The sequence below is a fragment of the Myotis yumanensis genome, unplaced genomic scaffold (genome assembly GCF_028538775.1).
Source record: "Myotis yumanensis isolate MYYU_CA2020_CCGP unplaced genomic scaffold, mMyoYum1.0.hap1 SCAF_3, whole genome shotgun sequence".
NCBI classification, from domain to species: domain Eukaryota; kingdom Metazoa; phylum Chordata; class Mammalia; order Chiroptera; family Vespertilionidae; genus Myotis; species Myotis yumanensis.
This window is the reverse complement of record NW_027223754.1, coordinates 111,146,351-111,173,162: the sequence shown is the minus strand read 5'-3', so window position 1 is coordinate 111,173,162 and position 26,812 is coordinate 111,146,351. Positions and strand designations below refer to the sequence as shown.

At 42.3% G+C, this 26,812-nt stretch overlaps 1 protein-coding gene across 9 annotated transcripts in view; it reads right to left on the bottom strand.

The window, feature by feature from the left end:
- ZMYM2 (zinc finger MYM-type containing 2) overlaps window positions 1–26,294 on the bottom strand; it is a 164,164-nt gene extending 137,870 nt beyond the window's left edge. For 6 of the 9 annotated variants that reach the window (XM_070409361.1, XM_070409363.1, XM_070409367.1 and 3 more), the window contains exons 1-3: window positions 26,234–26,294; window positions 25,157–25,225; window positions 15,400–15,526 (exon numbers count right to left, since the gene is read on the bottom strand). In XM_070409361.1, coding sequence (XP_070265462.1) covers window positions 15,400–15,464 — 65 coding nt within the window. In that variant the 5' untranslated portion in view covers window positions 15,465–15,526; window positions 25,157–25,225; window positions 26,234–26,294. Of the gene's footprint in view, window positions 1–15,399; window positions 15,527–25,156; window positions 25,226–25,968; window positions 26,177–26,233 lie in introns of those variants that run through there. The other 3 variants (XM_070409365.1, XM_070409366.1, XM_070409362.1) reach the window with 2 other exon arrangements.
- Between the last annotated feature and the right edge of the window lie 518 nt (window positions 26,295–26,812).

The window sequence follows — 26,812 nt, the reverse complement described above, 5'->3', positions numbered from 1 at the left end:
TCTGGGTCCTGAGCAGCACCTGGGTCCCCGGGCCCCCACGCGCTCCCCCTCTGCCTGAGTCATGGCACCCAAGTCCCCACACAGAGACACACACAGTGAGTGCAGCCAGATGTCACGGGCCACGGCACAGCGTGGGCCTGTGCACTGCCCAGCAGCGCCGCATGGACGCCGGGTGGGCAGTGCGCTCTCTCCCGGCCGGCCGGCCTCGCACACCGGCTCCTGCACAAACCCACTGGGAGCCCAACCAGCCCCTGTGGTCCCAGGGGCTGCGGCCCGACTCACCCGGAAGAGGCCATGCGGGTTCGGGGTGGCCTCCTCACCGGCCTCTGGCACCTGAGCACAAAGGCTTCCCCAGCGTGTGAGCCCTGGTGTCCCAGAGTAGGGTAGCAGGGGTAGTGAAAGTGAGCTCAGCGGACACCCCACATTCTCATCCCACCTCTGTCCCCATCACCCCATCCCCAGGTAGCTGGCAAGAGGTCTCAGCCCCCTGCCCAGGTGCCATAGGAGGTTGGTCGCCACCACCCACCCCCAGTTCCCCTTCCCAGCCCGAAGCCCAGCCCCAACCAAGCAATCAGGGCCTGCCGGATGCTCTTCGCCATCTGCGGGATAATTGGCAGGGCGATCGGGCCCCCATTCACACCCAACTTGGCCTGGCACCACCCGCTCACCTGCCTTACCATCTGCCAAGGTCCCACTCTCGTTGGGGCACATTGGGACCGGCAGCGCCTGCAGCGCCTCCACTGCCTCCCGCAGCAAGCACCACACTGCCGATGCCCGCCATGTTCCAGGACACCCCCTGGTGGTTAGCACATGTCACAGCAAGCAGCAAACTCCCAGTTGAGGGGACAATTTGCATATTAGGCTTTTATTATATAGGATGTTTTTAAATCTCTATCCAACTCCCTTCTTCTCTGACATCAATAAAAATGTATTTTAGGGCCAACGACTGAGCCCCGCTCTGAGGGCTGTGTACAGAGTGCAGATGTTTATTTAAAATAAAGTTCTATTTATCCCTTGTGGAAAAAAAAATGTATTTTAGACAATATCGAATAGTAGCAGAATAAGTAGAAGCTACACTGACTCTTTCCCAGGACCAAACTGAACTGAAGGCTAGCTGGAAAAAACCCTGAAAAATGAAGGCTAACTGGAAAAAACCCTCATAACCAAAAACGGGAAATGAAGACTCAATAGAGACTGGCAGGAAGTGTAGAGTCTCGAAAGGGTGGCCGGACTCCCACAGACAGCAGCTGAAGGTCTAGAGTAGTGGTTCTCAACCTTCCTAATGCCGCACCCTTTAATACAGTTCCTCATGTTGTGGTGACCCCCAACCATAAAATTATTTTCGTTGCTACTTCATAACTGTAATTTTGCTGTTATGAATTGTAATGTAAATATCTGATATGCAAGATGTATTTAGGCAATCCCTGTGAAAGGGTCGTTCGACCCCCAAAGGGGTCGCGACCCACAAGTTGAAAACTGCTGGTCTAAAGAGATATATCAGCTGAGGGGCATTGCCACAGAGAACTCTGGGATCTAAACCCCAAGCTGGCCTCCCCAACACACAGAACCAGAACAAAGGTACCTACATAAGACCTGGCTGAGAAAAGCAACAGGAATGCTGTCTGCCAGTGAGAGACAACTGGAAATGCAGGCATCCTCTTAAAGGGCCAATGCATAAAATTTCCTGTGCAGCCATTCACCTTGGGCTCCGCGGCAAAGGGAGGGCAGAGTGGACTAAAGCTGTGTAAGGAGAGTCCAGGATTGGGGGCTCTAGAGTTAGAGCTCAGAAGGCAGATACCCGGGTTTCCTGTGATGGGTCATTCCCTTGAGTTGTGGAAGACATCTTTCTCAGGCAGACCTTTGCTATCCAGGTGGTTTTGGCCTGTAGGAAAGGCAATCCCAACACCCTGTTGGAAGAACTCTTGCCCCAACCTGAGGTCTATAGACTAAGGCGAATCAAGACTTATAACAATCAGATGTAGGCAGAGGTGGATCGCTGAAGGCTTTGAGTCTTTGCCTGATCTCCTTCTGGGCCTGGATGGACCCAGAAAAAGAAGATGCTGGTGCACATCTTGGTCCTTTCCAAAGGCATCAAACCAAGGCAGAGGGAGCCACAAGCTGTGGATTGCTGATAGGCCCAAACAAGATAGGCAGAGCCAATCAGAAAGTGTCTGACATTACCCTGCACTAGAAATTATAAGTCGTAGCAGACCTATCTAACACACAGACACCCAAAATGGGGAGCCAAAGAAAAAAACCCCAAATGAAAATAAGAGAATTCTCCAAAAGAGATAAATGAAATGAAGAAATTAATCTGATTTAGAGTTCAGACAATAATGGTAAAGATATTAAACAGCATAAGAGATCAATAACTATGAAAAAAGAACAGTCGGAAATAAAGAATGATATAGTACTAATAAACAACACATTGGAAGGAATACACAGCAGAAAGGGGAAAGCTAAGGATTGAATCAGTGAACTGAAAGACAGGGTTGAAAAAAAATCATTCAATCAGAGAACCAAAAGGAAAAAACAATTAAAAAAAAAGGAGGACAGCGTAAGGTAGTTGTGGGGAAACCTGAAACATAATAATACTCACATAACAGGGGAGCCAAAAAGGGAAGAAACAGAGCAAGAGAAGGTGTTTGAAGAAATAATGGCAGAAAACTTCCCTAACCTGGTGAAGGATAGTCACACAAGTTCAGGAAGCACAGAGAGTCCCTAGCAAGAAGAACCAAAATAGGCCCATGCTCAGAAACATCATAATTAAAACTCCAACCATCATACTCAATGGGCAAAATCTAAACCCATTTTCCCTAACAGCAGGAATAAGACAGGGATGTCCTCTTTCACAACTCTTATTCAACATAGTACTGGAAGTCCTAGCCACAGCAATCAGACAACAAGAAGATATAAAAAAGGCATCATTATTGGGAAGTAGGAAGTAAAACTCTCATTATTCGCAGATGACATGATATTGTACATAGAAACCCCTAAAGACTCCACCAAAAAACTACTAGATTTAATAAAAGAATTTGGCAATGTAGCAGGATACAAAATCAACACCCAAAAATTGATAGAGTTTTTATACACCAATAATAAATTCTCAGAAAGAGAAACTAAACAAGCAATCCCATTGACCACTGCAACAAAAAAAATTAAAATACTTAGGAATAAACTTACCCAGGAGGCAAAAGATCTTCAGTCGGAAAATTACAGGACGTAGGAAAAAAGAGACAGAAGAAGATATAAACACGTGGAGGAATATACCATATTCATGTATTGGTAGAATTAATATCATTAAAATGTCCATACTACCCAAGGCAATCTACAGATTCAATACAATCCCTATTAAAATAACAACAGTATATTTCACAGATCTAGAACAAATACTCCAAAAATTTATATGGAACCAAAAAGGACCCCAAATAGCTACAGCAATCTTGAGAAAGAAGAACAAAGTTGGAGGAATCACAATACCAGATTTCAAGTTATACTAGTACTACAAAGCCACTATAATCAAAATAGCCTTGTACTGGAACAAGAACAGGCATATAGATCAATGGAACAGAACAGAGAACTCAGAAATCGATCCAAAACATTATACTTGATAAATATTTGACAAAGGATGCAAGAGCATACCATGGAGTCAAGACATTCTCCTTAATAAATGATGTTGGGAAAATTAGACAGATACATGCAAAAAAAAAGGAACCTAGACCACAAACTTACACCATACACAAGAATAAACTCAAAATGGATTAAAGACTTAAATGTAAGTCATGAAAAATCCTAGAAGAAACCATAGGCAGCAAAATCTCAGACATCTCTCATAGCAATATGTATACAGATACATCTCCTAGGGCAGTGGTCGGCAAACTCATTAGTCAACAGAGCCAAATATCAACAGTATAACGATTGAAATTTCTTTTGAGAGCCAAATTTTTTAAACTTAAATTATATAGGTAGGTACACTGTTATTAACTTAATTAGGGTACTCCTAAGGCTTAGGAAGAGCCACACTCACGGGGCCAAAGAGCCGCATGTGGCTCGCGAGCCGCAGTTTGCCGACCATGGTCCTAGGGCAATGAAAACTAAGGAGAAAATAAACAAATGGGACTACATCAAAATAAAAAGCTTCTACACAGCAAAAGAAACCATCAACAAAATGAAACTAACATAACAATCTGATTGAGGTTTCATTGAGAACATATTTCTCAATGATACACCTAATAAATGTCAATATCCAAAAATATATAAGGAACTCATACAAGTTAACAAACGGAAAGCAAACAATCCAATTAAAAAATGGACAAAGGACCTAAATAGACACTTCTCCAAAGAGCACATACAGATGGCCAAGACATATGAAAAAATGCTTAAAGTCACTGATCATCAGAGAGAAGCCAATTCAAACGACAATGAGGTATCACCTCACACTGTCAGAATGGCTATCATCAACAAATCAACAAATGACAAGTGCTGGTGAGGATGTGGAGAAAAGGGAACCCTAGAACACTGCTGGTGGAAATGCAAACTGGTGCAGCCATTATGGAAAATAGTATGAGTGTCCTCAAAAAATTAAATATGGAACTGCCATTTGACCCAGAGATCCCACTTCTAGGAATATATTCCTAAGAAACCCAAAACACCAATCAGAAAGAATGTATGCCATACATTCTGCCGGCAGGCTGAATGGTTAGGGGCAATCAGGCAAGCAGGCAGGTGAGCGGTTAGGAGCCAGCAGTCCCGGATTGCGAGAGGGATGTCCGACTGCCAGTTTAGGCCAATCCCTGAGGGGTCCCAGATTGGAGAGGGTGCAGGCCAGGCTGAGGGACACCCAACCCCCGTGCACGAATTTCATGCACCTGGCCACTACTCCTATATAATAAAAGGCTAATATATAAATAGCCGAATGGTGGAACAACTGAAACAACCAAACAACCAGTAGCTATGATGTACACTGACCACCAGGGGGTGTGTGCGGAACATGAAGGGCATTGGTCGAGGTGTGATGGTGGAGCAGATGAGTGGAGGCGCCAGTCGCTGTCATCGGGGTGAGCCACTGGTAGTTACTGAAAATTCTTTGCTCCTGTGTGTTGCAGTCCCACCTGGCGCTCACACCCGCTGCCAGCGCCGGTCCTGATCACTCTGCTCCATCATTGGGTTCGAGCAGCTGCTGCAGGCCCTGATCACCCCTGAGGGCTTCTACACCTCCCCCTGCTCCTGAAGGACAATCGGGGCAGCAGCCGCGGCTCGTACCCACTGCTGGTGCCAGCCCCAATCATTCCATGCTGTCAGCGGGTTCGAGCGGGGCCAGCGCTGTCAGCACATGAGTGTGGCAACAGCAGGAGCAGAACTGCCGGCAGACAAGGGCCCGGGGGCCACAGCAGGAGGAGCCAGGCGGGGTCAGGGAGGATGGGCCAAGACCCGCCCCTGTGCCTACCACAGCCTTGCAGCCTAGTTCCTTTCAAAGTGCACAAATTCATGCACTGGGCCCCTACTTCATCAATAAAATGTCTAAACTGTGTTACATCCATACCATGAAATGTCACACAACAGTTTAAAAAAAAAGGATGTAGATCTTTATGTACTAACTCCGAAAAATATCTAAGACATACAGCTAAGTGAAAAAAGCAGTAGAAAAATACATATAGTATACATATTTTTTAAATGGACACACAAATTTACTATAAAATTCTTATGGGTACATGATAGTATATCAACAGAAAAGGATTTGCAGTAATACATGCTAAATTGATACTACTACTAATCTCTGGAGAAGTGAAGAAAAGGACCAGGAGACCAGTGAAAGATGACATAACAGATTATTTCCTAGTATTGCATATAGTCTACTTATAAAATTTTCTTAACATACTTTTATCAAATATTTGAAACACGGCTACTAAGGGCTTTAGAAGCTAGGAATCAAGTAATGAACATTCTAAAAAACTACTTAAGGGTTATGATAGAGTCTAAACAAAAATCCCTTTTGATCTAATAAATAAATAAATAAGCCAATTAATTCATTCAGGTTATCTCTAGGGTGTAGAATTTCTAGGGGTAAGAAATAATCTCTTTTCTCATAGGACCAAATTTTAACACCAAGGTATTTTCAAGTAATTTTAACTTTTTTAAATATATTTTCTATTTATTTCAGAGAGGAAGGGAGGAGAGAAAGAGAGAAATATAAATGATGAGAATAATCAATGGGCTGCCTCCTGCATGCCCCACTCTAAGGATCCAGCCCACAACCCGTGCATGTTCCCTGACCAGGAATGGAACCTTAACACCCTGGTTCATAGATAGATGCTCAACCACCGATCCACGGCAGCCAGACTGGAGTTCATTCTTAATTTCTTCTCCTCTCTTCATCCGCAGCCTTGTCATTCATCCCCAATACTCTATTCTACTTCCAAAATAAATCTTGAAACTGCCCACTTTTCTATCTTCTGACACCCCTCTAGCCCTTGAAATTATTATTTTTCTGCTGGATTACTTTTTTAAGATTCCCCAATTACTTTTCACATGGCTTTCCAGTGTACTAGGTGTACCAGTTAATAATGCGGATTTTTTTCAATAGATGGAGTTACACATATGTTGATATATATGCGATTTGATATGTATGCTATTTTGTTGTATTGACAGCAAGCTTCAAAACTTCATATGTCAAATTTTCTGAAGGTGTTAACATCATAGACATTTTTATGCTTAAAAATGGCAAATTTCGTGCCAAAAAAAGAACATTTGCGAAAGTTTCAATTCATTACTTTATTTTGAAGAAAAAGTTATCATATACTTCGAGAAGCTTATGGTGAACATGCTCCATCTCAAGATACTGTGAATCCTGGCTTAAAAGCTTTAAAAGTGATGATTTCAATGTGAAAGACAAAGAAGGTACAGATCAACCGAAAAAGTTTGAAGACCAACAATTTTAAGCATTATTGGATAAAAATGCATGTCAAACTCAAAAACAACTTGCAGAAAGATTAAACGTTGCTCAGCAAACAATTTCTGATTGTTTACAAGCAATGGGAAAAATTTTAAAGGAAGGAAAATGGGTGCCACATCAACTGAACAAGACAAATGGAAAACCGAAAAGTCATCAGTAAAATGTTGCTTCAACAGCACAAAACAAAGTCTTTTTTGCATCGAATTGTGACTGGCGATGAAAAATGGATTTATTTTGAGAATCTCAAACGCACAAAATCATGGGTTGATCCAGGTCAACCATCAACATTGACTACAAGGCCAAATCGCTTCGGAAAGAAGACAATGCTATTCGTTTGGTGGGATCAGGAAGGTGTGGTGTATTATGAGCTTCTAAAGCCAGTTGAAATCGTTAATACTGATCGCTACCGACAACAAATAATCAATCTGAACCACGCTTTGATCGTGAAACGACCAGAATGGGCCAGAAGACACAGCAAAGTAATTTTGCTTCATGATGACGCACCATCACACACTTCAAAACCAGTTAAAGACACCTTAAAAGATCTTGCCTGGGAAGTATTAACCCACCTGCTATATTCACCAGAACTTGCTTCTTCAGATTACCACTTGTTCTGATCAATGGCACATGCACTTTCTGAGCAGTACTTCAAAACATTCGAAGAAGTGGAAAATTGGGCCTCTGAATGGTTTGCCTCAAAACAAGAAAAGTTCTATTGGGACGGTATCCACAAATTACCTGAAAGATGGGGGAAATCTGTAGCTAGCGATGGACATTACTTTGAATAAATCACTTCTGATGTTTCTTTTGAAACTATTGTGTTTTCTTTGATTACAAAATCCGCCATTATTAACTGGTACACCTAGTACATAGGAGAAAACGTAAGATTCTTTCCCTGACCCATAAGATTCCTGCCTGATGTAACCCCTGACTATATGCTAGGCTCCACCTAAGGATCACTCTTCTGCACCTTGCTCATTAAGCATCTGTGTTTAGCAAAAGCCTTCTTTTAGTTCGTGGAAGGGTCCTCCTTATCTCAGAAGCCCTTTGTACATACTCTTTCTCAGCCTGAAATGTTCTTTCCTGAACTTCTTTCTAGTCTCAGCCTAAATGTCACTCCCTTGAAATCCCTTCCTCTCAAACACTTTACTAAGCCATCCCTGGTCTACATTAGATCTCTCTTGTTATAAACTCACAGCATCGCTCACACTTCCTCAGCTACATTCACTCAATTTATAATCATGTTTTCTTCTAATCTGTATCCCCCATTAGACTGTATTTTCCATAAGGGCAAAGACCTATGTTCTTATTGCTGCTAACCCCTCAACTGTACCCCTTCCTAACTGAATCCTATCCCTCCTTCACTTCCAATGTGCTACAGGACAACCACTTAACACTTGAGCCTGTTTCCCTACTATAAGATAGGAAATTAGGGTAATTTCCTCAAATATGAAACAAGAAAAATAAAAATATTTTTCCCTGCTTTTGGTCATGATTTTTTATTACTTCTATATTCAATCTATATCCTATATAATCCTATATAATAAAAGGCAAATATGCAAATCAACCGAATGGCAGAACGACCAGTCACTATTATGTGCACTGACCAACCAGGGGGCAGACGCTCAACACAGGACCTGACCCCTGCTGGTCAGTGCATTCCCACAAGGCGGGCACCACTCAGCCAGAAGCTGGGTTCATGGCTGGCAAGCACAGCAGCGGTGGCGGGAGCCTCTTCCACCTACCCGGTAGCACTAAAGATCCCTCAGGGTCCTGGACTGCGAGAGGGCACAGGCCAAGCTGAGAGACTGACCCCCCACCAGTGCACAAATGTTGGGCACCGGGCCTCTTGTAACTAATAACATGGACTGATCTCAGTACCTAATAAAAGGTTATTGCCCTAGGTCTGTGGTCGGCACAAACTGCGGCTCGCGAGCCACGTGCGGCTCTTTGGCCTCTTGAGTGTGGCTCTTCCTCAGCTTTAGGAGTACTCTAATTAAGTTAATAACAATGTACCTACCTATATAGTTTAAGTTTAAAAAATTTGACTCTCAAAAGAAATTTCAATCGTTGTACTGTTGATGTTTGGCTCTGTTGACTAATGAGTTTGCCGACCACTGCCCTAGGTCATTTGGCTCAGTAGAGAGTGTCAGCCTGTGAACTGAAGGGTCTTGGGTTTGATTCCGGTCAAGGGCACATACAAGGGTTGCTGGCTCAGTCGCCAGTGGGAGGGATGCAGGAGGCAACCAATCAATGATTCTCTCTCATTATTGATTTTTCTGTCTCTCTCTAGCCTCTCCCTTTCTCTCCGAAATTAATAAAAAATATATTTTAAAAATAAAAGGTTATAATATCCTATCCCTTTTTAACCCTTAACCAAAGAAGCTAAAGCAACCCACACTTCCTTCTCCACACATAGTTTAAAAACTAGGAGAGCCGAAACTGGTTTGGCTCAGTGGATAGAGCGTCGGCCTGCGGACTGAAAGGTCCCAGGTTCGATTCCAGTCAAGGGCATGTACCTGGGTTGCGGGCACATCCCCAGTGGGAGATGTGCAGGAGGCAGCTGATCGGTGTTTCTCTCTCATCGATGTTTCTAACTCTCTATCTCTCTCTCCCTTCCTCTCTGTAAAAAATCAATAAAATATATTTAAAAAAAAAAAAAAAAAAAAACTAGGAGAGCAAAAGTAAACTTGCACAGTATATGTTAATTTGGAAACAAATATTCATTTATTTTTATGATACTTGGTATTCCAAATCTATGACCTAGTTTTTAATACCAAATCCTCCCTAGTGTTTAAAGATGATGAAATAAGTGGAGGGTTTTAAAAAGAGTAGTAATCTTGCTCTAACTGGTTTGGCTCAGTGGATAGAGCGTCGGCCTACGGACTCAAGGGTCCGGGGTTCAATTCTGGTCAAGGGCATGTACCTTGGTTTGCGGGCACATACCCAGTGGGGAGTGTGCAGGAGGCAGCTGATGGATGTTTCTCTCATCGCTGTTTCTAATTCTCTATCCCTCTCCCTTCCTCTCTGTAAAAATCAATAATATAAAAAAATAAAAATAAAAATAAAAAGAGTAATAATCTTCTTTAGATGAGTGTGAGTTCCATGATTAAGACCTAACCTAAAGAAACACAATATTGGTATCAATAAGCCAATGGGACCACAAATTCAAAGTACTAAGTACTAAGAAATATTTCTCCAATATTAAGTATCTATATATATAAAAGGCTAAGTGACCAACCATATGTCCATCCAACCAGCTGGCCAGTACGAATGACGTGCACTGGCAATTTAAAAATAAACGTTGACTCGCACATGCGCCCTAACATAATCAAAGCTGAAGTATTAACAGAATCAGAGGTTGTTCTGATTCCAAGAATTGGTTTGTCCCCTTCTGACACTGGCCTCTCATTTAAATTAATTTGAAGACAGTTTCCCGTGATGCCAGGATTTGTGATGACTATTAATAAATCTTAAGGATAAACTCTAGACAGAGTAGGAATATTCCTACCTGAACCCGTTTTCGAACATGGTCAGTTATATGTTGCTTTCTCTCGAGTTCAAGGAGCGTGTCACGTTAAAGTTAAAGTTGTAAATACTTCATCACAAGGGAAATTGGTCAAGCACTCTGAAAGTGTTTTTACTCTTAATGTGGTATACAGGGAGATATTAGAATAGGTTTAATCAATTTATCAGTCATTGTTTTTATCAATGTTGTTTCTATATCTTGTTTTTGTTGTTTTTATATCATGTCTTTGTTGTTATATCATGTTGTTATTATTAATCAATTTATGTTATTTTCATGTTTTGCTAATTTTCTTTCATCTCTGACACTTCTATTACAGAGAAATGGCGAATAGCGATATTAAAATATTTCTTCTAATTAATTTCCTTTTAATATGCATAAATCCGTGCACCAGGCCACTAGTTACTATATAAAAATGCATCACCTTCGTTTCATAAGACTCAAAACTCAGGACAATATTTCCCAGAGATATATTCTTCAGATTTTTACTTATTGATCTTAAAAATCAAAGGAATACAAAAAGAACATACAATATACACCAAAGAAAATACGTTTTTTCTGTCTTAATGAACAAATTGAAGAAAGTAAATAGTATATCCAATCATTTACAATTCAATGAAACTTGCATATTTTTTTTAATCATCTAGTAGTATGAAAGGCTCTGAAGCTAAGGTGCTCAGTAAGTCTTATTTTATATCTCCCCTTTATTTAACTCCTCATAACTTGAGTTCTACTTTTTTGTCTATCAATTTCATCCCACATCTAATACAATAATAACTACCATTTAAGGCTCATCAAAACTACCTTAAAATGTACCTTATAATGCATATCTTAAATATATTATGACCCCATTTTGCAGATGAGTAAAGTATTCTGTTATCAGATAACTTTCCTATGGCATACACCTGGCATACAGGCAGCAAAACTAGTTTGTACCTAAAGTCTACATACCTTTCATTGTACCACATCATCCCTTAATCATATAGAACCCTAAGACTTGTGAATTGATCTCATACACTGACCAAGAGAATACAAACATTAATCAGCTGAATACTTTTATAATTATAAGGACAGGGAAGGGATCTCAAGAGTATCAGACTTGCATCAAAAATGTCAATTGCTGACTGACAACCAAGATGGCGGCATAGGTAAACACCTAAACTTGCTGCCGAGCACAACCACATTAAAACTACAACTAAAAGAAAAAATGAATATCATCCAGAACCACGGGAAGGCAAGCTGAGTGGAAATTCTGTAACTAGAAGGAAAGAGAAAAGCACATTGAAGAGGGTAGGAGGTGCAGAGGTGTGGAAGTGCAGAAGTACGGAGGCTTGCGCAAAAGGGGCCGGCAGCTGGGTACGCTGTTGTTTTTTCAATCGGGAGGGAGATACAAGTTCCTGACTGCTCTGAACTCCAATTACGGGCAAGAAACTGGGGACCCAGACTCATACAGAGAGAAACTGGACTGTCTGGCATCCGGCCAGACCGTGAGGGTGGCTTTCTCACAAAGGTGCTTGTAGCAGTCATTGTTCCTGCACGGGGCCGCGGGACACAGAGACCCAGGGACCTATCAGGGCAGGGCTGCCAGGCAACCATTGCTGTTTGCTCGGCCCTGGTGATTCCCTGAGACCCCGCCCCACCCAATTTACAACCCCACCCAAGCTGTGTGCATCGGCTTTTGCATATGAATGGCCTGGCCTTTCTCCCTCTAAAAACCTGTCAAACTGCAGCTGCATCAGAGAGCTCCAAAGCTTCCAAAACAAGGCCCAAGGTTCAGCAGCAGCAGCAGCCGACCTTGCTTCACAGCTGGGCCTCATCTGGGAACTTCCAAACCCGAAACAAAGAAGAGGAATCTGCAGATCTCTCTGTAGCTCCTGCTGGGTGGCCTCAGGCAGTGGGTGATGTTGCACCTGCTTGGAGATCCAAGAGCCAGTGTACCCAGTGATCAGAGTGGGACCATCCAATTACAACTCCTCAGATCCATAAGGGACACACTCAAGAGGCAGACTCAGTGAGCACCAAAGCCCCACTGAAGCAAGTCCTGCCCCATAAGGGTGTCTCCAGCACAGCAGTTCTTCCAATGTAGACATAGCTGGTCCTCACAGCCAACTGGCCTGGAGGTCAATTCCTCCCAGTGATACCAACAACAATCAAGGCGTAACTACAACAGGACTGTGCACCCAGCCCATAAAGGGGTGCACCAAGAGTGTCCACCTCAGGTGACTCGGGAGGCTGAACCACTGGACCCTATAGGACATCTACCACACAAGGCCACTCTATCAACACAGGGAAGCAGCCAAAACACGGAGACAAAGAAACAAGTCACAAACAAAAGAAATGGAGGAAAGAAAACTACTGCATACAGAGTTCAAAACCACAATTATAAGCTTACTCAAGAATCTTCTAGAAACCTCCGAGAAATTTAGTGAGACCCTCAAGGATATGAAAAAAAAAATCAGAAATTAAGCATACACTGACTGAAATAAAGAATAATATACAAAGATCCAACAGCAGACTAGAGGGTCCCAAGAATTAAGGCAAATATCTGAAATACAAAGAAGCAAAAAACACCCAACTGGAAAAGCGAAAGGAAAAAATAGTACAAAAATATGAAGATAGTGTAAGAAGCCTCTGGGACAGCTTCAAGCCTACCAACATCCGAATTATAGGGGTGCCAGAAGAAGAGAGCAAGATATTGAAAACCTATTTGAAGAAATAATGACAGAAAACTTCCCCTACCTGATGAAAGAAATAGACTTACAAGTCCAAGAAGCGCAGAGAACCCCAAACAAGTGGAATCCAAAGAGGACCACACCAAAACACACCATAATTAAAATGCCAAGGACAAAAGACAAAGAGAGAATCTTAAAAGCAGCAAGAGAAAAACAGTTAGTTACCTTCAAGGGAGTACCCATACGACTGTCAGCTGGTTTCTCAACAGAAACTATGCAGGCCAGAAGGGAGTGGCAAGAAATATTCAAAGTGATGAATAGCAAGAACCTACAACCAAGGTTACTCTACCCAATAAAGCTATCATGTAGAATTGAAGGTCAGATAAAGAGCTTCACAGATAAGAAAAAGCTAAAGGAGTTCATCACCACCAAACCAGGATTATATGAAATGATGAAGGGTATTCTTTAAGAAGAGAAAGAAGAATAAAAAGGTAAAGATAAAAATTATGAACAACAAAGTGACAACAAATACATATCTATCAACAAGTGAATCTAAACATCAAGTGAATAAAACATCTTATGAACTGAATAAACTGCTGAATATAATAGAATCAGGGGCACAGAACGGGAGTGGACTGACAATTCTCGGGGGAAAGGGGATGTGGGCGGTGCAGGAAGAGATTGGACAAAAATCTTACACCTACTGACAAGAATGGGGGGTGGGGGGAGGGGTAAGGACATGGGGTAGGGTGGGAACCAGTTGGAGGGGAGCTATGGGGGGGGGGGAGAGGAACATCTGTAATAATCTGAACAATAAAGACTTATTTAAAATATATATATATAGGAGCCAGCAGTGGGGAGCTGGTCAAGAAGAAGATAGAATCCTTCTCTTTACTATCAGATGAGCATTCAGTGAGTTTACTGTACCAGTGGTAGCAACTAATTCACGTTTAGTCTGTACAGATAACTGTAGCTGTTGTTAACTGAGCACCTACTATTGGGCAATCACATAGCCTATATTATTGTTAATCGTAATCTCATATGCAAGTTTAGGAAAGCAGGCATTACTATAGTCTTATGTCAAATGAATAAAATAAGACTCAGAGGTTAAATGACTCATCAGAGATTACCAACTGGTAAATAGTAGAGCAAAAGTTTTATTGAGGCACTTAGAGGCCTGGTGCACAAATCTGGGGTCCCTCCGCCTGCACCCTCTCACGATCCAGGACCCCTCAGGGAATGTCAGAGAACCAGTTTTGGCCCAATCCCCGCAGGCCAGGCAGAGGGGACTGGGCCAAAACTGGTGCAGAAATCCATGTACCAGGGCGAATCCGTGCACTGGAACCCCAGTATGCATATAAGATCTTTGGTTAATCTCTTCCCGCCCTCCCCCCTTCCCTCTGAGATTCATCAGTCTGTTCCATGTTTCCATGCCTGTGGTTCCCACTCCTGCGTTGAGCGTCTGCCCCTTGGTGGTCAGTGCACATCATAGCTACCAGCCAGTCGGCCAGTCACTTAGGCTTTTAGATAGATAGATAGATAGATAGATAGATAGAGATAATTTGCATACAGTAAAATTTACTTGTTTTAAGTGAAAACTTTGGTAAGTTTTAAGAAATTTATATACTACTTATGCAGTTATCATCACAATCTAGTTTTAGAAGACATTCATCACACCAAAAGTTCCTTCCTGGGCAAGGCAGATTTGAACACCAACCTGACTCCAAACTTATGTCCCCTACCAACACTCAAGTGATAAAAACTGATTTAGACAGAAAAGCTGCAAAATTAAGACCCACTAATTCCCTCTTTGCATGTGAAGTCCCAAAATACCATTAAAACAACATTACATGGCATCTCACCAAATTTCACTTTACTAAAATGTGATTATGCCTCAAATAAGAACAGCAAAATTAGACTGAGAACATAGGATGCTATTACTGATACTGTGTGATATTTCTTTTAAGTGCAAAACGAGTTAGGAGGAAGACTGGATAAAAACCTCTGAGCAAGGACATCAAGGATGAAAAGGTGATATACAAATGAAGAGAACAAGGGAATAATAGAAGTCAGGAGTTTGTGTCATGGAAGACAAAGTTTAACTTGAACAGAAGCTTATCTTTGATGAGCAACATAAAATTATTTGGAGATACAAAATGAAATGACTTCCTAGGCAGGTGTTAAAACTCATTTGATTAAGAAACAGGATATACAATGTTAAAACAGGCAAAAATAGTTTCGCAACTTACATTAAGTCTTTTATCCATTTTGAGTTTATTCCTGTGTATGGTGTAAGTTGGTGGTCTAGTTTCATTTTTTTGCATGTACCTGTCCAATTTTCCCAAATTAAATGTAAGTCGCAAAACCATAAAAATCCTAGAAGAAAACATAGGCAGCAAAATCTCAGACATCTTACATAGCAGAATTTTAACCAACACATCTCCTAGGGCAAGAGAAACAAAGAACAAAATAAACAAATGGGACTACATCAAACTAAAAATCTTCTACGCAAAGAAACCATAATCAAAATAAAAAGGGAACCCACTGTATGGGAGAACATATTTGCCAATGATACATCTGACAAAGGGTTAATTTCCAAAATATATAAATAACTAATACAACTCAACACTAGGAAGACAAATGATCCAATTTAAAAATGGGCAAAGGATCTGAATAGACACTTCTCCAAAGATGACATATGGATGGATAATAGATATGAAAAAAAGCTCAATGTCAATATCATCAGAGAGATGCAAATTAAAAACAACTCTGAGTTATCCTTTCACACCTGCCACAATGGCTATCATCAATAAATCAATAAACAACAAGTATTGGCAAGGATGTGGAGAAAAGGGAACCTTAGGCACACAGCCACTGCAAATACAGACTGGTGAAGCAACTCTGGAAAACAGTACGAGTTCCCTCAAAAACTTAAAAATGAAAATGAGGGAGGAGAGACCAAGATGGCGGCATAGGTAAACACCGGAGATTGCTGCCACAAACAACCACTTCAAAAATACAACTAAGAGATGGAACGGACATCACCCAGAACCACATGAAGGCTGGCTGAGGAGAGACTCTTCAACTAGAAGGAAAGACAACAGCATACCGAGGCTCAGAGGAGGCGCAGTGTGGAAAATATAAAGGTGCAGAGGTGCGCGCGCAAAGCGGGCTGGTGGCTGAGGGCGCAGTTGTCGTTTTCAATCAGGAGGGAGTGTCAGACTCTGAGCTCCAGATCCGGGCGAGTCTCTAGGGACTCAGACTCAAACAGGAGAAGCGGGATTGTCTGGTATCAGTTGGAACGTGAGGGCAGCTTTCTCTCCGAGGTTTGCAGCGGCTGCCAGGGTTCTGAGAAGCAGGGCCTCTGGGAACTGGACTGAGAGCAGCCATAACTGCTCCCTCCGCCCGCCCTGATCCCATGCGACCAACCCCGCCCAAGCCCTGCGCAGAGCCATTTGCCGGATAGCCTCAGGCAAAGGCTAGATTAGCACCTCTCCAGAGGACAGAAGTTCTCCCACTGCAGATACAGGTGATTCTCACAGCCAGTCTGCCTGGTGGTCAAATCCCTCTAGTATTGACTACAACAATCAAGGCTTACCTAGAACAAGACTGCGCACAAAGACCACAAAGGGGTGCATCAAGAAAGCATAAAAAATGCGGAGACAAAAAAACATGACAGAAATGGAGGATATAGAGCTAAAAAACACAATTTTGAGGGCTTGCAATAACGTGCTAGAAGCTGCCAATAAACTTGATGAGAGCCTCACAAAATCTAATTGGACCCTCGATGCTGTGATAAAGAACCAACTAGAAATTAAGCATACACGGACTGAAATAAAGAATATTATACAGACACCCAATAGCAGACCAGAGGAGCGCAAGAATCAAGTCAAAGATTTGAAATGCGAAGAAGCAAAAAACACCCAACCGGAAAAGCAAAATGAAAAAAGAATCCGAAAATACGAAGATAGTGTAAGGAGCCTCTGGGACAGCTTCAAGCGTACAAACATCAGAATTATAGGGGTGCCAGAAGATGAGAGACAGCAAGATATTGAAAACCTATTTGAAGAAATAATGACAGAAAACTTCCCCCACCTGGTGAAAGAAATGGACTTACAGGCCCAAGAAGCGCAGAGAACCCCAAACAAAAGGAATCCAAAGAGGACCACACCAAGACACATCATTATTAAAATGCCAAGAGCAAAAGACAAAGAGGAGAATCTTAAAAGCAGCAAGAGAAAGAGACTCAATTACCTACAAGGGAATACCCATACGAATGTCAGCTGATTTCTCAACAGAAACTTTGCAGGCCAGAAGGGAATGGCAAGAAATATTCAAAATGATGAATAGCAAGAACCTACAACCAAGATTACTTTATCCAGCAAAGCTATCATTCAGAATTGAAGGTCAGAGAAAGAGCTTCACAGATAAGGAAAAGCTAAAGGAGTTCATCACCACTAAACCAGTATTATACGAAATGCTGAACGGTATCCTTTAAGAAGAGGAAGAAGAAAAAGGTAAAGATACAAATTGTGAACAACAAACATGCATCTATCAACAAGTGAATCTAAGAATCAAGTGAATAAATAATCTGATGTACAGAATGAACTGGTGATTATAATGAATCAGGGACATAGAAAGGGAATGGACTGACTATTCTTGGGGGGAAAGGGGAATGGGAGACGTGGGAAGAGACTGGACAAAAATCATGCACCTATGGATGAGGACAGTGGGTGGGGAGTGAGGGCGGAGGGTGGGGCAGGAACTGGGAGGAGGGGAGTTATGGGGGGGGAAAAAAAGAAGAACAAATGTAATCTGAACAATAAAGATTTTTAAAAAATTAAATAAATAAAAAGACAAAGAAAAATAAAAAAGGAAATGCAATTTGACCCAGTGATCCCACCTTTAGGAATATATCCTACAAATACCGAAATACCAATCAGAAAAAACATATGCACCCCTGTGTTCATAGCAGCACAATTTATATTAGCTAAGATCTGGAAACAGCCCAAATAAGTACCTATCAATAGATGAATGAATAAAAAAGCAGTGGAGCATTCACACAATGAAATACTATGCAGCAGTGAAAAAGAAGGATCTCTTACCCTTTGAGACAGCATGGAGAGACCTGGAGATTATTATGCAAAGAAAAATAAACCAGTCAGAGAAAGACAAATATCAAATGATCTCACATATGTGGAAGCTAATGAACAAAATCAATTGACAAACAAAATAGGTCCAAGCCCGGAAAGAGGCGCTCAGTAGTTGAGCGTCGACCTATGAACCACAGTCACGGTTAGATTCCAATCAGGGCACAAGCCCGGGTTGCAGACTCAATCCCCAATGGGGCATGTGCAGCATCAGTGATTTGTGACAAAGAAACAGGTCACAAATGGAAAAAATGGAAGCAAGCAAATTACTGGATACAGAGTTCAAAACCATGGTTATAAGTTTACTTAAGATCTTAATGAGATTTTCAAGAATCTTAATGAGTGTCAAAGACACGAAAAAAGAACCAGTCAGAAATTAAGCATACACTAACTGAAATAAAGAATACTTTATAAGGATTCAGCAGTAGAGTAGAGGATTCTGAGAATCAAATCAATGATTTGGAATTGAGGAAGCAAAAAACACCCAATCAGAAGAGAAGAAAAAAAAAAGAATCCAAAAATATGCAAATAGATTAAGGAACCTTTGGGACAATTTTAAGCGTACCTACATTCACATCATGGGGCTGCCAGCAGAAGAACAGAGAGAGCAAGATATTGAAAACCTATTTGAAGAAATAATGACAGAAAATTTCCCCTACCTGGTGAACGAAACAGACTTACATGTCCAGGAAGCACAGAGAGTCCGAAACAAGAGAAAACCAAAGAAGCCCACACCAAGACATATTATAATTTCAATGCCAAGGGCTAAAAACAAAGAGAGAATCTTAAAAGCAGCAAGAGAAAAGCAATTAGTTACCTACAAGAGAGCACTCATACGACTATCAGCTGATTTCTCAAAAGAAACTTTGCAGGCCATAAGGGAGTGACAAGAAATATTCAAGGTGATGAATAGCAAGAACCTACAACCAAGATTACACTACCCAGCAAAGCTCTCATTTAGAATTGAGGGCCAGCCCCAGTCGGTTTGGCTCAGTGGCTAGAGCATCGGCCTGAAGACTGAAGGGTCCCACGTTCAATTCCAATCAAGGGTACATGCCAGCGTTGTGGGCTCGATACCCAGTAGGGGCGTGCAGGAGGCAGGCAATCCATGATTCTCATCATTTACGTTTCTATCTCTACCTCTCCCTTCACCTCTGAAATCAATAAAAAATATATATTTGAAATGAAGGTCAGATAAGGAGCTTCACAGACAAGAAAAAGCTAAAGTTCATCCCCACCAAACCAGTATTACATGAAATGTTGAAGGGGAAGAAGAGATCAAAAATATGGAGAATAAAATGGCAACAAATACATACCTATTAACGACTGAATCTAAAAATCAAAATGGCCAAGACCGGTTTGGCTCAGTGGATGGAGCGTCGGCCTGCGGACTGAAGGGTCCCGGGTTCGATTCCGGTCGGGGGCATGTACCTGGGTTGCGGGCACATCCCCCATAGGAGATGTGCAGGAGGCAGCTGGTCGATGTTTCTCTCCCATCGATGTTTCTAACTATCTGTCTCTCTCCCTTCCTCTCTGTGAAAAACCAATTAAATATATTAAAAAAAAAATTAAAAAAAAAATCAAAATGAACAACAAGAAATATAATGAACAAAATAAACTGGTCCAATAAAATAGAATCAGAGACATGGAAGCATGGAACAGATTTGACGAATCTCAGAGGGAAAGGGGGAGGGGGGCAGGAAGAGATTAACCAAAGATCTTACCTAAGGACAAGGACAGTCGGGTGGTAAAGGCCTGGGGTGGGGAGGGAACCGGATAGAGGGAGGCAGTGGGGAGAGACAAGGGGAGAAATCTGTAGTACTCTCAACAATAAAGATTTTATTTTTTAAAAAAGAATTCTCATACATGTTAGAGCCAGAAATAAAATAAACTAGAACAATTAAAATAAAATATGACAACCTTCAAAGAAAAAAATACAAATATAAATCTAAAACAAGTAGATATAATAAAAGTTTAATTTAATCTAAATTTTCACTTCCACTCTAACATTTCCTTAATTCTATAGAACTGAAAGCACAATTCACTAAGACATACACTGGACCTAACCAACAACTTACAAATTCCAAATTAGGGTTCTGGAGTGTACCATTCAAAGTCAACATGTAATGCTCGTCTGAGCATAGCGGCAAAGAAATTGCTAGCCAACTGTTAACAGAAAACATCTTTTTTGTATGCATGATATACAGTACATGTTGTAATACGTAATTTGTTAAATAAATGACTTCTACACTGCCCTGATTAGCCTGAATTATTTAGTCCAACTCAATAATCCAAGAAACACTCTTCCTAGGCAAAAGATGTAAAAAATGTGCCTTTTTGATATGAATTATTATAAAACTGTTCCAGCATTACAAGAAAAGTTTCTTTAATATTTTTAGTTAGAAAACCATGATTTCAGTTCCAAATTCATACAAAAATAAATCCATACAAGCAATGTAGGTTACTATAGCGAAAGTAATATACACATGGCATTGCTATAACGTAAAAACAAAGCAAAGCAAAAACCTGAATAATTTGTCTCCTTGAATTAGTCACATTTTATTTTTTAATTTTTTTAAATATATTTTCCTTTATTTCAAAGAGGAAGGGAAGAGGAGAGAGAGCTAGAAACATCAATAATGAGAGAGAATCATTGATCAGCTGCCTCCTGCACACCCCACACTGAGGACCAAGCCCACAGCCCGGGTATACGCCTCGACTAAGAATCGAACTGTGCCCTCCCTCCTGGTTCATAGGTCAACACTCAACCACTGAGCAACACTGGCCAGGCTAGTCACATTTTAGAAATTCTATCTGTAACCTCTAACTATGTGATAACCATTTCACTGAAAATAGGCACTTAAGTATTTTTTCCTATTCAATCTAAATGGTTAGAAAGAAATAAGTTTACTGCAAGAATTACGATAGACCTTTCATAATTTCTTTAATTTGATATTGCAACAATTCTATATATAGTAAAAGTGTCTTAAAATTACAATTTAACATTAACTTTTAATAACAGAATCATACTAAAATATTTAATAATTTAAGGATAAAATATTTTACACATTGCTTATTAAAGATTTAACTGACATACAACAATATGTAATTATTTTAGGTGTATATTTTTAAATTCACAAAATTAACTTCAAATTCACTAGGAACTATACTGAGAAGGGAAAAAAATCTAGAACCTCTAGCAAAGAGAAACCTGATCCTTGGCAGCCTATTGATATTTAAAAAAATAGCTGAAATTCTCTAACTATAATCTGATAACTCTTCAAGAAGGATAACAAAACAAGATAACACATAACAATGAAATATACTAATTTTGTTAAAACCAGATCTATTACATATTCATTATCTATTTATTCTAATATCCAAAGTTTACTCTTAAATTATTTCTTAAAATAGTGAATAATAATACTTACAGGACATTGATCAAATCAGTAAAAATAAAATCCCCAACAGTATACCCTCTTCCAAATTAAAGACCATGAATTTTCCTTAAATTTTATTACTTTTAATTTTCAATGTTAGAACAAATCCCAAACTAGTCATGTGATCAAGTGATTTAGCAAACCCCTATACACACATCTTTTAACTCTAAATAATATTTTTCAATGGTATACAAAAATTTATTCTAAAAAAAAAAAATTTATTCTAGGGCTCTGGCCAGTTGCTTGGAATGTCGACCCAATACATCAAGGTTGCAGGTCAGGGCACAAACAGGAGGCGACCAATTGATGTGATTGATGTTTCTCCCTCACATTGTTATTTCTCTCTCTCTCTCTCTCTCTCCCCCCACCCCCTCTCTAAAATCAATAAAAGCATATACTCAGGTGAGGATTTAAAAAAAAAAAAAGACTATAAACAATTGTACAAGATGTTATATCAAGCTCCATATCCATGAAAAATTTGAAACATCCATAGGTCAGCACCTATGTGACATCTGAGTGATATAGGACTGTCTCATCAAATGAGGTATAAAGTCTAGCCCATGAAATTAAATATTAGAACATGGAAAAGTAGGGACCATGCTGTACATTTCCTCCAATTGGTTAAAAGGACAGGTAGGAGGGGAGGGTGATTCATACTATTAAGAATGCACTGCCCTAACCGATTTGGCTCAGTGGATAGGGCCTGCGGACTCAAGGGTCCCAGGTTCGATTCCGGTCAAGGGCATGTACCTTGGTTGCGGGCACATCCCCAGTAGGGAGTGTGCAGGAGGCAGCTGATCAATGTTTCTCTCTCATCAATGTTTCTAACTCTCTATCCTCTCCCTTCCTCTCTGTAAAAAACCAATATATTTTTTTAAAAAAGAATGCACTAGCCCTGGTCAGAGTGTCCCAATTGGTTGAACTTCGTTCACAGGTTTGATTCCCAGTCAGGGTACATACAAGGTTGTGGGTTAGATCCCCGGTCAATGGGTATGCAGAAGGCAACCAATCAATGTTACTCTCTCACATGAATGTTTTTTTCCCTTCCTATCTCTCTAAAACTCCATTTTTTAAGAAATTTTAAAAAATAAATAAAAAATAAAAGAATGCTCTAAGATGCCATAATTATGCAAAATATTTTAACTGTAAAGATACTTTTAAGTACATCTAATAGCACCTAACAGGAACTGCCCGATAAATGTTAAGTATAATAAAGAACTTATTTAAGCAAAGTCAATTAAAAATTGTCAGGTTCTCTGTATCTTATTGACTGGCATATTAAAACTCCATTAACTGGTGTTTTAAAATACTTTTTAATTCGGAGTTAAATTATTAAGCAAAACAAGAATGACATTTTGGCATTATCATTCTTCCTCTACAAATTAGAAAAACAAATAGTACCTATATCAATGGGTTTTCATGAAGACTAAATTACTTAATACATGTTAAAAATTAGTTTGGACATGTGTGGAAACTACAAAATGTAAATGATAGGTACACAGAAATTCAATATACTACTCTTAATCATAAATTTGAAAGTTTCTAAATAAACTTTTTTAAAATTTAGCTTACAATTGTGCTGGTACACAATAGGGGCTCAATACACACTATTTTTCTTTAAAGAGGAGTTTTTTGTTGTTTGTTTTTAATATATTTTTATTGATTTCAGAGAGGAAGGAAGAGGGAGAGAGACAGAAACATCGATGAGAGAGAATCATTGATCGGCTGCCTCCTGCACGCCCCCTACTGGAAATCAAGCCCACAACCCGGGCATGTGCCCTTCACCGGAATCGAACCCATGACCCTTCAGTCCACAGGCCGACGCTCTATCCAGTGAGCCAAACCGACTAGGCCAATACATACTATTTTAATTACCCCCAGCCTACCTGCTAAGATTAAGTGAAATAATACATGAAAGTGTCCTGTACTGCGCCTAAATGATACCTATTTAATATAAGCTATCATCCTCACATCATCTTTAACAATCAGTATTCAGCAAATATTTGTCATCAATGAACTGTCTTTTGACCCATTTGCAACTTAATAATTTCTATATATAAAAGCTTAAGCGACCCTTAGGACGGTTATGACTGGATGATCAGTCGCTATGACACCCAATGACCACCAGGGGGCAGATGCTCAACACAGGATCTGCCCCCTGGTGGTCAGTGTGCTTACATAGCGGGAGTGTTACTCAGCCAGAAGCCAGGTCATGGCTGGCGAGTGCAGCTGTGGCCATGGGAGCCTCTCTGGCTGCCTGCTGCTTTCGCGCTGCTACATCCCTTGGGGGATGCTGGACTGCAAGTTTCGCCCAATCCCGTAACTGGCAGTCTGACATCCCCTGAGGGATCACAGATTGTGAGAGGGCGCAGGCCAGGCTGAGGGACCCCATCTGTGCCTCTACTTAAGTATAAGCTAAACTTATGACTCACCTCTGACAGAGATCTTCAAGTTATGATATCAACTGTCAATGGGCTCAAGAGATACAATGTGTCCAGAATGCTAACTTCACTAATATTTTGTAACTAACTTCAAATGAGGGAGGTTTTGACGGGTTATGTTTATCTTATTATCTAGAACATTCCCAGACCGACTTAAAATCAGCAAATTACAAGCACTAAACGTAACTCAGTTAACCTTTTTAAGAATTACTCAAGTGAAGCCCTGGCCAGGTAGCTGTTGGTTAAACCCCCAGTCATAGTATACAAGAATCAACCAATGAATGCATAAATAAGTGGAACACCAAATCGATGTTTCTCTCTCTCTCTCTCTCTCTCTCTCTATTTTAAAATTTTTAAATCATTTATTAAAAAAAAAAAAGGAATGACTCAAGTGAAGACTACTGAGCACAGAAGATGGGGAACTCAGAGAGCAATGGGCTGGTGTGATCAGCATACTAGTTGCTGAACTAGGAGTACTAAAGGAGTGGACTTAGGCCTAATCAAAGACATGAAAGAGACCTACCAATTCATGAACCCTAAGAGTAAAAGCATGAGTTTTAAATCAGACACAAACAAAAAGTTAAATGGTTCTTCCTATTTTTCCGATCCCTTCGATGAATTACCATTGTAAAGGTAGAAAAAATGTAAAGGATGGTTTCTTGCATACCAAAACGAAATAACTTCAGTTCCCATTGTGGAACTCTAGAGGGCGCAAGAAATATGCCCTCCTTCCCACCAACCCACCTCTGGGTAATGTGAGCAGCTAGCTGCAGGACCTGAGGTTTGTGTTGCAGCAGCAGAACCAGTATCTGCAGCGGTGCAACAGCAGCACCCACTCCCAATTATTACCCAGGCAGCTGCCACCAAGGGAAAGCTCCTCCCCCTCAAAACACCTGGACAGACAAGATCCAGGTCTGAACACCTACAACCTGACAACTTCCTCTAAGAGCAACAAATCGGGGGCAAAGGACTCACAATGAGGGTGTTTTCCTTCTCACTTTCTGTCAAAAATTCACCACACGGAGTTCAAAGCGATTCCTGCTCCTGGGGTAAGAGGAAAAATGAGAAATGTATCAAGAACAAGCTATCCAGGTAGGACAACCAGCCCTTCCCACGAGAAAAAGAAAAGGGAATATGAGGTCAAGGAGGTTCGGTCCTTCTGTTATCACTGCCCAACACGAGACCAACAATCCCTCGTACGTAAAGCGGAGCAAAATGGCGTAAAATATGAATTTGGTCCCAAAACCCAAGTGAAATGCAAAATCTGGAGGGAGAAGGTGGAGGGCATCCAACCTGCCCCAGGGAAGAGAGCTGGGGAAGGGCAAACGTTGCCTCGACGCCAGCATTTTCTCCGAAATGGGCCCACCCGGGGTCTCTCCCGTCACTCCGGGCACCAACTCCAATTTAGGAGCGGCTCACATCGCCACTGGGCTGAAAGCTCCCATATTTGCCCCAAGCCTTAGCCCTGGGCCTGAGACTTGTCCCCCCCCCCAACCCCCGCAGTCGGCGACCGGCTGCGCTGTCTCCCCGTCCGCCATTAGAGACCCAGCCAAACAATACGTGCGGGGCAGGGCCGCGCAGTGCCGGGGAGGGGAGCGCGGAGCAGGGCCCGGGGCGGACGCGGACCCTCACCCCCAAACTTGGAGACCCCGAGCTCCGGCGCAGTCCCGGGAGCGGGAAGACCTAACGCCCCTTCCCCGCCACACTACCCCCTCCCCCCCCCCCCCCCCCGAGAGAAAGGAAAATGCCCGCGCCCCCGTCGAGCGCCCCCAACCCGGCGTCCTCACCCGGCCCTCCCGGCCTCGCACGCGAGCCCGCAGGCAAAGGGGCCGCATGCGACGGTGCCGTGACATGAGCGAGGCCGGACCAGCTTCCCGGGTAGGGCGCACACCGACGACGGCGGCCGCGCCGCAGGGGTTAGTCCCGGGCCGGTGGGAGGCTCCAGAGGCCGCCCTCTCCCATCTCCGCCTCCACCTCCCAAGGCTGCGCTGCACCCAGCCACCCCCACCGTCCGCAGGCCAGGACTGCTAATACCGCGGGGACGAGCCTCACCCGGTTCTGGCTGCGGCTTCGCGGAACGAACCTCCCCTCCCCCGACCCACCCCCTTCGGCGACGCGCACAACTCCGCTCGGTCCAGTCCCGGGTTTAGCGCTGAGAGCAGGCGAAGGCGGAGGCGGCGGCGGGCTGAGCCCGAGCGCGCTCCGCCCTCCGCATCCCCATTGGCTAGCGAGGGCCTGCCGGGGGTGCCTGGGGAGCGTCCATTGGCTGAGTCGGCCTTCCTTCAGGAATCCCATGAAGGGATGGCCCGTGAGGCTGTCCGTCAGGAGCAAGCCACACCCCCTGTATTTCCATTCCCTGGCCCCTAAGCTGGCTGTGGCCTGGGCCGCGTTCCTCCCTCCTCACTCCCGCCCCCCGCCCCGCCCCCACCGGGTCCGTAGGGTCAGCGGCCCGACTTTCGTAGCCGCGGGACCTGCAGCGGTCAGGGGACTCCTGTGTCGGGGCGGTCCGAGACACAGAGGCCGGACCGCTTGCCCTCGCTCGGCCCGGGCGTCCAGTCCGCCGCGGCGGTTCCCAGCATTTTGCCCGGGGAGGGACGCTGCCTCGATGTCCCCTACGCCCTCGTGTCCAAA